The sequence below is a fragment of the Scaptodrosophila lebanonensis genome, unplaced genomic scaffold (genome assembly GCF_003285725.1).
Source record: "Scaptodrosophila lebanonensis strain 11010-0011.00,11010-0021.00 unplaced genomic scaffold, SlebRS2 tig00000163-arrow-arrow-pilon, whole genome shotgun sequence".
Taxonomy (NCBI): domain Eukaryota; kingdom Metazoa; phylum Arthropoda; class Insecta; order Diptera; family Drosophilidae; genus Scaptodrosophila; species Scaptodrosophila lebanonensis.
In genome coordinates, this window is record NW_022060598.1 from 619,113 (window position 1) to 633,580 (window position 14,468).

General features: G+C 36.1%; 1 protein-coding gene across 4 annotated transcripts in view; it reads right to left on the bottom strand.

Moving 5' to 3' along the window:
• Window positions 1-14,468, bottom strand: part of LOC115629758 (amyloid-beta-like protein) — a 104,281-nt gene that overhangs the window by 34,332 nt on the left and 55,481 nt on the right. For all 4 annotated transcript variants that reach the window (XM_030526303.1, XM_030526304.1, XM_030526305.1 and 1 more), the window contains exon 3: window positions 4,117-4,287. In XM_030526303.1, coding sequence (XP_030382163.1) covers window positions 4,117-4,287 — 171 coding nt within the window. The remainder of the gene's footprint in view (window positions 1-4,116; window positions 4,288-14,468) is intronic.

Genomic DNA, 14,468 nt, shown 5'->3' on the forward strand with positions numbered 1-14,468 from the left:
TTATTTTAGCACGAGCACACTCAGCACGTCTCTCTACTTCAACAACTCAACTGACACGAATGAGACAATGGTTTTTATTTACACTTAATTAAAAGCTTAAAATAAGCAAGTTAAAATGATTTGGATTGGTCTGGAACAAAAACATTTTGGCCATATATACTTGTAGGCAGGGATTTCTGCTATAAACAGAAAATAGTCTTCTTAACAGTGCTGGACGAAACATCGATGTTAAGATATTTTATTTAAACATCGTTGTTTTATTATATTTTATTTTTATTTTCGTGTTTTCTACTTTTATTGGTTTTTTGTTATATTCTTTGAGCTTGTGAAAATATCGTTTGTTTTGAAACCTTTTTTTTTGTATTAAATAAAAAACCTTCGCTTTTTAAATATGACAAATCAAAATGAAGGTTCATATGTTTAAACATCAATAAATCCTTTGTGAAAATTCGTTAGTAGAAGTTCGATGCATCGATAAACCGATGTTCATCCTCTTGAATCATCGAAACATCGATGTGGGTAAACATCGATGTTTCTCCAGCTCTACTTCTTAATATTCCATTAGTTGCAAGTTAGAGCTCGCACCTAAGAAAAGCAATTCAATGTTGTAAGAAATAACAAGCAGCTGGAGGAGAGCAAATGAAATCAATGCCTCTTGCGCCACATTTGGCTCGAGACACACATAAAAAGGCACATCTTGACTTTGTCAATCACAGCCAACAGTGTAAACAGTGGAAACAGAATCATTGAATTAACGTATTATCGATCAATTTGGCGACTCGCAAGCAGATGGCAAGCCTGACAAACACGTCGTATGCGTAACGCCATTAAATTCCCCATTACCCAATGGCAATCGGCAATGGCAAGAGATTAATTAGCATTGAAATAACAATGGAGAGTATAATATAAAAGAGAAAGACTCGCACACAATGGTAATGAAAATACAAGTTATTTAATATTGCGTATACGCAGCATATGCCGGCAAGCCATCGAGACGAGACGAAACGAGACGAGACGAGACAATGACAATGACGCTGCCGATGACAACAACTTGTCTGATTTTATTTGATGCCGCACATGTCACTTAACGCAGTCCCATATGCCACTCATAAGGCAGCCCCCCACTGCCCCCCACAGCCCTCCCATGCCACCCATTGCCACACATTGATGTAAAAGCCTATCCAAGGCTGTGCAGTGCAATGCACAATGACACTGACGCATTCGATATAATGTACTTATGGCTGAACATTTTATGAGAGTGCGTGTGTGGATACAAATTACCAAGTTACATTAGCTGCCAGCAGATTTAATTAAAAAGGGAAAAGGAAAAAGGCAAAAGCCACGATGCCCATAATGAAGGGCCAATGTCGCATGGCGGCAGCTCAATTTATGGAAGCACAAGTGTGCTGGTGTGTATAGTATGTGTGTCTGCTTGTGCGTCATGTGACAACACAAAGCGGGGACACGAAGTGAAGAATGAAAGAAAATAACAACAAATAGGATGGCAACAACAACAACAACAACAAAAAAAAACGCCAAAGAGAAAATTAATGGAAAATTAATTAAGTGTTCGTTTAATGTTGTCTCAATGTAAACGCTTTCAACGCAATGCAAATTAAATTGTTGCGCAAGCACAACAAGCCAAGCAAATACATACAAGCGCACGCACACACGCACCAACACACACTTACAAACACCCAGTAGGTCTTCTTCCTGCAGTTTTGTCGACGCACAGCAGCGACCGGTACGGGCATATGAAGTATGAAGTGTTTCAATTTGCGTATCGCTCGGATTTCTTTTCATCATCTTCTCATTTCCATTTCAGAAAATTGCATGCCTTAAGTAAGAAATACAGTAACGCTCGATTGCCTGAGAAACTTATGAAATACAGAATACAATACACTTGCTCCACCCACGATACCAATGTCAACAATAAACAACGTATTTCTGTGACGCAAAGCAACAAAAAAAATAACTTACAGACATTAAATATATACACAGATCCACCTTCAATAAAAGGCAATACTGCTGTAAAAGTATAATCCGAAATAGATAAATAATCTTTGTAATTACCTTGCAAATTGTCTTATATACTTGTATTTATTTATTTATTTTGATTTTTATTTTATTTATTTATTTCATCGACAAACAATGCAGTCGATGTATAAGAAAAAGAAAACAAAAAATCAATACAAAAGATAACTTAAACTAAAATAAAGCTATAGGAATAAAAAGCCTATAAAAATGACATAAATATCTAATAATATTAAGCAGTTGGTTTACTTTTTTCTTTACGGTTGTCCTGCTTAGAAAAAAATTTGCAAAATTGTGATCACTTTTTCGACAGCTTCTAAAAAGATGAATGGCACAAAGCTCGTACCCGTGTAGACTTGCAAAAATTAATTATTAATTACCATTACGAAAGGGATATTTCGGAAAAAGCTGAAAATTCACAAACAACAATTCAAGCAATAATAATTAATTATAAAAATAACGGCTCGATAAAAGATTAAGGCGGAAAAATTGCGAAACTGTCACCCACAACCGAACATTGGATTTTGCAGAAAATTAAAAAGAATACCCAATCAACGGCCGCGGAAATAGCAACGAAAGTTTGGATTCCAATGCTCACAGGACAAACCATAATAAATTTCTCACTTAAAGAATCTCACGTAAGAAACCATACATCAGTGAGAAAAACAAACTCATACGTCTGAGTCTCGCCAAAGCGTATGTTAATATGAAAATACTTGTATACGACTATTTGCAAGGTAATTTCAAAGATTTAACATACAAGTTCGCAAAAGTATAAAGAATATGTTTATTTGCTCCTTAAAATATAATGCAAAAAACGAGCTCACTTGTCGCCAAATCTTTTTAGCAGACCATTTAATAATTCAGCTAGAGGAAACGATAATTGGCTATCGTTTATAATTTTTCTCTTAAATACCTACAAATTTCAAAAATATTAATAACTCTATTGGGACATTTTTCGAACTTGCATTAGTCGATTTCTTTTTAAAATGAAGTTATATACTTTCAAAAATATTTTTAATAATATTAAAACTTTTTCAAGCTCATCGGAATGCATGAAGATATATATAGTTAAAACCAAGAAAAAGTATTCGCGTAAAAGAAAGAAGATTTTACTGATGGAACTTCTTTACTCTTGATGCTCATATTATTTTATGTGGGGATAGCTGATTGGAAACTCATCGGAAAGCATGAAGATATATAGTTAAAAGCAAGAAAAAGTATTCGCGTAAAAGAAAGAAGGCTTTACTGAGGGAACTTTATTACTTTCGAAGCGATCGATCGATCTATATTTGTTTTTACCATTATTTATTTTTTTGGAATAACTGCTTGGAAATGAAAATCTAGTGCAGTTTTAGCACAGCTACGACTATGTACTTCCGACTGGGTATACGTGTCTTTAAACACATAGCCCCAAGTCAAGCGCGTATTCCTATGGCTCTCATCGTTGTTCGCTGTTGTTGGTGTTGTTTGCTTTTGTGCTTCTGCCACCTTCTGATTTATTGCTTTTTGTACTGTACTGGTACTGTACGTTGTTGCCACCCAAAGCCCAGACTACTCCAGACTACCCCACCTGTGCACCCGTTTTTGCGAGGAATACTGCTGTTGCATTTTGAGTGGCCACTTCAACGTTAGCTTGCCCGTTAAATTACATTTGCCTGCCAATGTTGTGGGGAGTGGAGGGGAGGCCGACCACGTGGCGTATGCGCAATCTCGGCCACAGCAGCCATCCAACAACCGCACCGCGCCAGCATTTTTAATATCAATGTAAATGCAAAAGTGAATGCAAATAGCAATTTTCATGCGGCTTCAATTCAATCAACAGCGCATTATGGCATACGAATGGGGCACGTGCCACATCAACCGATATAAGCAGCCGTAGCCGCAGCCGCAAGCAGGAACTTGCAAGTCTGAGTTGCCTCAAGAAAGGGGCATTCAATGCAATTTTCTGTTACGTTTCTCTCTCTCTCTCTCTCTCTCTCTCTCTCTCTCTCTCTCTGTTGCTTTGGGGAAACCTTTTAAGCCAACTTTCCGCCAAATGCGAGTCTTTACTGTACCAACAGCATCTGAATATGCACTTACCTTCTTGCAGTAATCAAGCAAATCCATTTTATCACGCAAACATGTGGCGCCCGTTGTCTTCTTGCTCAGATCCGTAACCCAGCGTCCCTCCTCCGATAGATATTGCGGCTGATAGATTTGGCCAGCCTCGCAGAGCACGGCGATTTGTGGTTCCCAGCGCGGGGAGGCGGCCTGTTCGAATGAAAGCAAAGGGGAAACAATAGATATAGATTGTTGCAGATGCATCTTACAAATTGAATACGAGTGCGCGCTTAAGCTCCTCGTTTGTCAAATGGCAAATACGTATAAGTAGTTGCATTGTTAAACTCTCAAATCGGAAATTAACACGTACAGTACAGTACAGTACAGTTATTATTATTATTTTGTTTGTCTTTGCTTTAAGCCCCAAACACTTTGATCTAAATGGAAAATATCCACGTATTTGAAAATTCCAACCAATGGCATTGCACTCGACTGCCAGGTTATTAATAATTGATTCGAAATACTTAATCTAAGTATGTGTGTGTGTGTGCCCTTTTAATGAAATGAGCATTTAAGTACACATTTATTGGCAATTATTGCATATTTTAATTGGGGATAAGCGATTCAAAGCTCTTGAAATGCATTTCAAGCGTCTCTAGACTCTAGGCAGAAAGATTTTACATTTCATTCTTGTAACGAAAATCATGAATAAAAAACAACCTTCTATTAGTTGAAGCACTCAAAAGATTTATAAACTTAGCAAAAGCATAATTGAAATTATATGTGAAAATTAATGAAATAATTGTTAAACTAAATCTAAACATAAGACTCCATCCAATTATTTCCAAGTTGCTTATATGTACTTGTATAACGAGTTTATTTTATGAGACTAGTGGCTCAATGTTTATTTACTTATTTATATTTATGCCAACAAACATTGACTGTCCAGATAGAAAAATAAAATATAAAAATTATTTGAAAAAACCATATGAGCTAGGAAAGCCTAAGTAGGAGATGTCTAATCAAATTACAATAATATCTAATTTGAATATTATTTATAAAAGAAGTTAAGTTAAAAGTTAATAATAAAGTGTATTTATTGCTAAATGCAGGCAGTAAGTGGCTGCTAAATGACTTCAAACAATACGTCTGCCTAGCTCTATAGAAAAAAATTAAATGGTACCTGAAACAAAATATAAAACCAATGAAATATCCGGCTTTAAGGTCCACAAATGCGAACATAATGAGCTCAACTCTTTCACCTTTTCAATTATATTTTCTTTATTTACAATAAACTTATGCCTAGCGCTGCAACTAACTTTATGTTGCATATAATTTATTGCATGAACAACAATTAGCGGACAGGAAAAGTCGATTCTAATAAAAATAAAATCAATCTAAAATTCTATGTTCTATATTTTATATAAGCATTGAATCCGTGAATACAGGTTTAGCACCTTAACAATACATTTTAACAAATATAAATAGCCTGAAATTCAATCTAAAAGTCGTTAACTTCAACCAAAAAATAATTTTGATTAATGAAGCTGTTTTAAAATTTTTGCGCCCGCTAAACACTTTTAAATACATGTACTCGTATAGTTATTGCTGTTGCTTAGACTTCGAAGTCGACTCGACGGCAATTAGAAGCCTCTACTGATTTCGTCTTTTCTCACTTCTCCTGCTTTTTCTTTTCCATTTTTAGCGGAGAAAGACATTGAGTTGGGCAGTTGGCAGAATTGTTTCGATTATCTGGCACAGACATACGAGTAGAGTGTGCATTGATTTGCTTAAAGAAGCTGCTTGTGGAGAGGAAGAATATCAGAAAATCATAGAAATACTGAGATATTTTGTGTATAAGTAGTATAAGGGCGAATGCTTAATATTCCTCAATGTATTGTGTGTGTGTATACGTATACTTAATGCAATACAAAGGCACGCACGTACATATGCGCATACTTATGTTAAGACACATATTAAGGCACGAAATGGCATCGGGGCAGACATTAATCATACGCCACATTGTGCGCCATTAGGCAGGGCGCCGTTTGCGGGCGTGCCTGGGAGATAAAAAATGATGCCCGATGCATACGCACATACTTATCTAAACGAGTGTATACACGCACACATGCACACACACACACACACACACACACACATACTCTGACACACCCTAAAAGCCGAAACAGCTTTCTATGATTAGACAGCATCGCCTGCTTGAGATGTCAAACCAAAGAACTGTTTACACAATACACACGTTTCGTTGTCAGGGGGGCTGAAAATGATTGGAAAGGCGTTTAAAGAAGAAAACTAGTTTCTATTTGGGAATGAAAAGCTTTACTAAGTATATCAAAGCAAATTATAGCATGTTGTGTGAAAATGAAACAAAATTCAATTTAAAGAAACGAAAACAATGTGCAAATTGTTTTATTTACAAAACAAATGTCAGTATTTATGCAAGCATTACAAATCATTAAATATTTTCATCGCCTATTATAGTTTTAAGCTATTTATAATAAATAAATAATAGTACATAAATGATGCATAATCCTATTTTGATTAAAAAAAATTCATTTCGAGGCAAAACAATGTATAAAAATTGCAATAATGAATTTGAATATGCAACGAAAGATCCTAAGAGCATGATTGTGGATTGTACTCTGTAGGTTCTTATGGCTTTCACCGCATTTTTGCAGAGTAGCTTTCATCAGTCTGTGATAGATTATATATCAAATATATTTTATATATTATATATTTTTGCGAGAATGTAGGCGCGAGTTATTAACTTACATGTGTTTTAAGACCCTTTATGTTAAGTTTCTGGTCAAAAGTCAGCTGATTGTCCAGGGTAATGAGTCATAAAACATTTTTGATTTCTGCATATACGAGTATGCACAATATTACACTTTCTTCATATTTTTCTAAACATACTCATGCCCTCTCTTATTAAGATAAGCCCATTTTGTAAGCACATGCCAGCTAAGCCTTTACTTGAAACTTCTAATGCACTGCTTTAAGCTGAAGTCAGTGTACAAGAAGACTTTGATTTAAAAGTTCTTTCAAAATGAAGTTACGAAACCCAAAGTGTTTGGCTTTTAACTTTTTGGCACTCGACAAAGAAGTCGTAGCTATCAAAAAGGGATACCAATGGATGACGAGGAAGCCCTACTCCGATAAACCTTTCACATGACCGTATCAACTATTATTTTTGATAATGATTGCACAATAATTTTGTTGTGTCTTTTATTTTTCTAAAAATTATTGCAGTGTTAGCATATTTTAAGACAATAGTTAATAGTTCAGTTTTTCAAATGCTATTGTTTTTTGGGCAACTGTTTATGGGGAGTCCTGCGCGTCACTACGACTTCTAATAATATCACATTTTCAACTGACTACCCAGCGTTCGATCTAGAGTTCGTCAGACGCCATGGTGCATCTATTGTGTCTGAAAGCAGCTTATTTTTAAAAGATCAGTTAATGCTCATCTAAGTGCCAGGCAAGTCGGCCCGCAATAATCCCTACGAATGTTAAATGAGCTTCTTTTTTTTGTATATTAACATCAGCACATTTCTTAAAACGAATGCCTGATAAATGCAAAATATAATCCCTGGAAATCAATCAACATATTGTTAATTTTTTCGATACGATTTGGATTTTGAATGCTCGCTTGTGTACCTTTTGGCAATTTCTCCGTTGTCGTTTCAAATGAATTTCCGCTCGCTACTTGATAGGAAACAATACGCTGCTGATTACAATCGCATTCAAATCTTTGGAAACACACACACTCTGACACAGACACAGACACACACACTCATACACACTGACATTTATGCCAAGCAATGTCCCTTTCTTTTGGGTGAGCGAGAAGTAAGCTTTTGATGTTTATAATGATGCTTTTAGCGTTTATGTGTATATATACTTATATGGCATATACATACATATATACATATAAACATTTATATATATATAATCTAAATATAAGTAGAAGACATTTGTGTCGACGCCGCTTTGCTTTTTGTGCGCTTTTGTGCGTCATCAGAGAATGGCACAAATCTCAACTTAAGCTGTCGATATGGCGCTCCTCACACATACTCGTACGCGTGTCTGTGTGTGTTTGGGAAAAACAATGAGAACAACAACAATCGAAAGGACATAGATACATATGTATCTGTATGTATGTCTCGTACTATATACGAGTATACTCGTATGTAGTTTAAAAAGAGTGTTGCGGATGCATAAGCAAGCCGGCTGCCACTACTCATCCAAACTCAAATCCAACTACAATGACAAGTTCCGAGTATCTAATAGTATTCTGTGCTTTTTTTGTTTTTTTCTTTTTCTTCTAACGCTTGTTACTTGCCAACTAATTGCAGTTTGTAAGCTGTGAGCGTTTGCTTGGATTGCTTGTCATTACAATTTTCCAGGCAATGGCCATTCGTTTTGTTTTTTTTTTTTGCGCTTTTCTCGTTCGTTGTTGATCATTGTTTGGCTTACATTTCATTCTTTTTCCTTTCAACAAACGAAAAACAGACAGACACACAGACCCACTCACACCTATCTGGACAGATATAGATATAGATTGCCTGCAGTCATACAATTCCGATATTCTATTCACACACACACACACACACACAGACAGACACACGTTTGCATATTATTGCATTTGGCTTTTAAGGCATTTTCAAACCAACCAACAAAAGGGCACAAAACAAAAAAGAAGAGCAATCAGCCTAAATGTGGGTCTCTATATATGTCTGTTCAAGCTTTGACAGCCAGTTATGAAGTTCTGCAAAGCACAGACAGAATTGGTTTGAATGTATTTGTGATTTTCAATCATCACCGAATAAAAGTGCCGAATACGAATATTGAAGAAATTATTCCTTCGCATAGATTGAAGGCATCAATTGAAAGCTTTCAGTTCACTCGAGCCGAACATTTCATGTCTGCTTGGGCTTTGTTTCCATTGAGTTGAGAGTTGGGAGAAAAATTAAGTTCTAAAAATAATGCCAATTGCGTACAAATACACCCATTGAATTAAAAGCCGGCTTCATTCGAAAACTCAGCCCACATAATACTTTTCACATACAATAGAAGCGCTTAAGTACACAAAAATATTAATTGAACTGCAAATACATTTCAAAATCGAGGTCGATTGAAAGCAAATGTTGATTCGACGACAGTCGTACAATATATTCATATAATATATTTTTCTTATGTGAGGGTTTTTAATGCTGGATCGGCAACAACAGAAAATTAACTTTTTCAAGTCCATTCTTGGATTTAGTTGATATTTTTGGTTGTATAAATCGATTCTAGAAATATAGAATTGAATCTAGAACTCGCCTCTATAGATCTATTATTTTGCTCATTTTGTCAATTCCAATCAATTAATAGTAAATTAATATCGCAATCATATATTTACACATTTTTTACGTAGGTAGTAAGGAAATCCATATTATATAAATAGTTCTAATGGAAGACCTTCTTGAAACTGCTATTCAATACAAGTAGAAGCTTATGCGCTTTTAATTTCCATAAGCTGCTCAAAGTCTTAGGCAAGTAGCAGAGATGGCTCTAAATATATATTTGCGTTGCTTGGCTATAAAATGCGGAACACAAGCACTGTCTCTAGCATAATGAATTATAATAAAGAGCCAATTAGCAGATGTACTCGTATGTGTAGGTGTAAGCTTGACTGAGAAATGCAGAGAAACCACAGTGGTGCTGCAAAATGTGATATGCTTTGAAAAGGTTCTCGTATAGGAATTAAGAGCAGTTTCAATTCGTGACGCTGATTGCCCGCCGCTAATCTCAATTATAGTCAGCAGCCGTTGCGACGCAAATCGGAACCTAATTTTCCAATTTGCAGTGCTGGCACCACCAACACCATTACTACTAACAACAACACTACTAGAGGGCATGGCCACCAACAGATGGCGCTGCAAATTGTGGCAACTTTGAAGAGAATTGCTTGCAGGCAAGGGCTCGAAGACTCGTCGACGAAATCGAGTTAGGCTGTTGCGAAATTAACAAATGCACAACGTTGACACACACACACACACGCGCGCAATACACTACACACAGAGTGATGGGTTGGCAGCGATCTCGGTCGCCGCTCATATGGCGTCACATGGAATTCCATTAAAGTTTACTTCCGTTGCCGGGCTAGCCTGAAAGCCATGCTAATAAATACATATGTGTAGATGATACTATGCATGGGTCGATGTGTGTGTGTGTGTGTGTGCATGTGTGTGTACGTAGCTTGTAACAATGGCGTGTGCGCCTCAACGTATGCAGCACAAATTTTCGTTTTCATTTCACTTTGGCCGCTTCCTGACTTTTTGCCACATGGCACATGTGCCTTGTCCGTCAGCCTCAAAATGCTATTATTTATGTGTTAGGGTGTCGGTGTCAGGCTCTCTCTCTCTCTCTCTCTCTCTCTCCCTCCAACTTGTGTGGTTGTGTGTGCGCTCAACTATTTCAAAAGTAATTAAGTTTGCAAAAAGCGGCAACGGCAATGGCAACGGGAACGGGAACGGCATCGTCTCCGATCACCGCAGCGACCTAACGTCTCGCCTTCAACAATGCACAAGAAAACACATACATACACACACATACTTGTATGTATATAGAAACATCAGAAACATATATGCATATGTACAAGTATATCTCTGTATACATATACAAGTATGTATGTTCATATGCTGTTCGTGTCCATTGTCGTGTTGCTTATGACATGAAACATTTTTCCTGGCAATCTAATAATTTACAGTGTGTGTGTGTGAGTGTGTGTGTGTGTGCATGCAAATTTGCAACAAAAGTCAATATCCTTTTGCCTTGCATGCACACACAAGCATTGTTATTGCTATTGTCCTTCTTCTTCTTATTCATGTTGTTGTTGTTGGTGCTATTCGTTGCACAAAAATTTTTGCACACGCGTGTGTGTGTGTGTGTAAATTTTCATTGTCGTTGTTGTCATTATTTCAATCGGCTTTGTTGTTGCTGTTGTTGTTACTGCTACTGCTATTATTGTTACTGCCGCTGTTTACAATGACACCCTGCCAACATATGCCAGCAACAACAACAACAGCAACAACAAACAAGAGTGACGCAATAATAATGTCGGCTGCGCTTGTCGACACTGCATGGAGTGCCCGTGCAACGCTTTTCCCCCCATTGGCCCATCGGCCCCCCTTCCCCTCCGCACAACACTCGGTAAACACAGAAACACAACAAAGGCGGCCTGCTGTTTCGCACACACACACACACACATACACACACACACCACACGCACAGGTTGTACGTGACGTGTGTTTGTGTGTTAAACATTGAAGTTATGCGACAATTATGCGGCACATATCTCTGTCGCTTAAACGCCAACTGACAACGGAATTCCATCGAATTGTCAACCAATGGGCGGTAAAAGAAAGAAGCCAAAAAAAAAAAAAGAGAAGCCAACATCAAAAATTATATCAATTAATCAAATAAAGAGCACAGTGAGTCGTTAATACAGAAATTCTTCGGTTTATTAAGCCGTGAACTTAAAATCGTTACAAAAGTAAATTACAGAAATGAAATGCGAAATGAAAGCTGAAATTCCTCGAATTGGCAGAAAAATATGTGCAGCAGAGAAGCATATTATGGAACTCTATTTAATGATTTAATGAAGGAAAAAAAAAGATAATAGTGAAAGTTTAATTAGCAATTCTTTACTCGACATCAACATTATTATGATTATTATTTAATTTTATTCGTTCTCTCACAATTTAATGATTAATTTTGAGTTATTCGTTAGAACTCAACGATTAATCATTATGTTTAAGCAAAAAATTAAAACTCATCAGATAGTGAACATTCTTTAAGTTTTATTTTTTTGATCAAATATAAAATTCAAGCTGTAATTTTGGCTGAAAATATTATTTTAGTGATTTTTTTTAGCCCAAAACTGTACAATAGGTTATTGTTTAGGGATATATATAAATATTGTCCTTATTCCTTATGAAAAAGGCGACGACAGTTACATCTTGGGTTTTTATTTTAATTATAAATTAATCATTTTATTGTGAGAGAAGGAATAAAAATTGAAGTTTTTAAATCATGATGAATAATAATACTAAAATAAGGATATTGGTATAGTCTACATTATTTGTAGTCTCTGGTCCATTTATTTTTTATTCGCTATAAGTTCCTCAACCTATTTAAAAGGAACACATTTCGCAGCTTCGATGTGCATCCTTAAAGCCTGCCAATTCGTTTTCAACCATAAAGAAAAGTTTGTTATTTGCTTAGATAGCTAGTCATGATTTCTGCATTGAACTGCAATAACAACTTACTTTCCAAAATAATATATTCCCTTTGATTGCTTATTGTCCGCATAAGCTCGCCTGATTACCATAGCACATCTTAGATATATTTGAAATATATTTGAGTGATTTGATCGAGCTAGCCTGTTCATAACAGCGTCCAGTGGCCGTGGCGCTTAATTCTGTCTAAAAATATAGAATCGTTGCATCTTATGATATTTTATATAGCCCATTCATCCTTGTAATTCCTCCTTTTCACATAGAGATTACTTTATTAAAAGTTTATTGTTCTTAAGGCCCCCTAAATTGAATGTCTTTTCATCTGTAAAGAAGAGCTGCTTGCAAACAGTTTTTTGTAACAAGTAGAACGAAGAATCGAGAACCAACATGTCAGTAGAACTTTTCGAATCCTAAACCACCCACAGTTCTAAAACTCCTGATTGAATTGTAATTAAGCACCGAGTCCTCCTTTTAACGGACACAGAAAATAAATCCTTACTTGCAATCGATTGACTTCAAACTTTCGCATTTTTCGTGTACCTCACTGCATTTATAATGAAATGAACTTTGAACCTGGTTGCCCTTAACTTTCTTTGCAAGCTTGAAAGATACTAAAAATTTGGTTTTAGGCAAGCAAATAGTAGAATAGTCTAAACAATGCTCTGCTCAAGAAGATTTGAATAGCAGGCTTATAGGTTTAATGGTTACAATATAGTATTTTACTGCAGTTTCCTTCAACTGGAGTTCTCTCAGCCACCGCTCCATTTGTTGTCTTGCCCCATAAAGGATTTCAATAATGCAATGCATACATTTGGCGTGTGCATTTTTAAAATTGGCTACGGGGCCAGACAAGTGGGCGAATGGGTGGTTGGGAGGTTGAATGGTTGGTGGTGGTGTGTTAGAGCTGCAAGTGATGCCAAGCCATGCCACGTCATGCCGAGTCGTGCCGTGCATGTTGACTGCCACATTTCCACAAGTTGAAAGCGGAAAACGTGGCAAAAAGCAAAGACGAAGGAAACAAAAGGCAACAGCCGTGTGGCGAAGGAGCCACAAAGAAACAGAAAGACACAAGTAGATGCGCAGGACCAGGACCCCAGTAGCTGGAGAAGCAGGAGCAGAAGCAGCATTGCATGAGTCATCGTCAGGCAACGTCGCTGGCAGTCAAGACAAAATCAAAATCAAACAAACAAACAAACAAACAGACTGACAGACAAACGGACAGACACTCACACACTTGCGCATTCGAGATGTGCTTAAAATGTAACAGAATGTTCAAAATGTTCCAATTTTGCAAGCGTTCTTCTCAATTTTTGCCATAAAAAACGAAATGTAACAAAACCGACAAAATACAAAGCTAAAATAAAAACAAATCAATTAAAACAACAAATGTAACGAAATCAATAAATTGGACTAGGCTATTCGTCTATAGTAAAGAACAGCAGACTTCCTAAAGAAGGCGAAACGGAAAAACTAATTAATTAATATTGAAAAGAATACAAGCACTGTCATGAAACTATCGCCATAAATCAATGAGTCTGTTTAATCAAAAACATATTAAAACTTTCCCACAACTTTTTTTCTCTACAAATTAAAAAGAAAACTTATTAGTGCCGTTCACCGCTTGAAGTACCATAAGAGCTGCCCCAAAGAATTAGATAAGTTTTTGTGTTGTATTGGCTTTTAAGCTGCCATGAAGTGTGTTGATAGTTATTGAGAAGAGTATTTGAAGTAATTCAAATATGTATTTATTTTTTGCAATTTATTAAATTTGTCTAATATTTTCCAATTCAACTTTTATTTAAAAATTACCTTAAAACGCTGCAGTGTCCTTTAACAATTGAAAGGTAATTGTTTATACGTGAGTAGAGATTTGAGATTCACGTACAACTAAAATCCCTTTTTTTATTTTATTACTATTTTTTTGGGTGAACGATGCGATTGCTTTACGATAAATAAAGTAAATATATTAAGAAATGTAATTCGTTACATACAAGGAAAAGGGAAAAAGTGGCCCTTTTTACAAACAATAAACAATCCTGCACAATTTAAAATTGACGTTATAGAATAAAAAAAATAAATAAATATCCA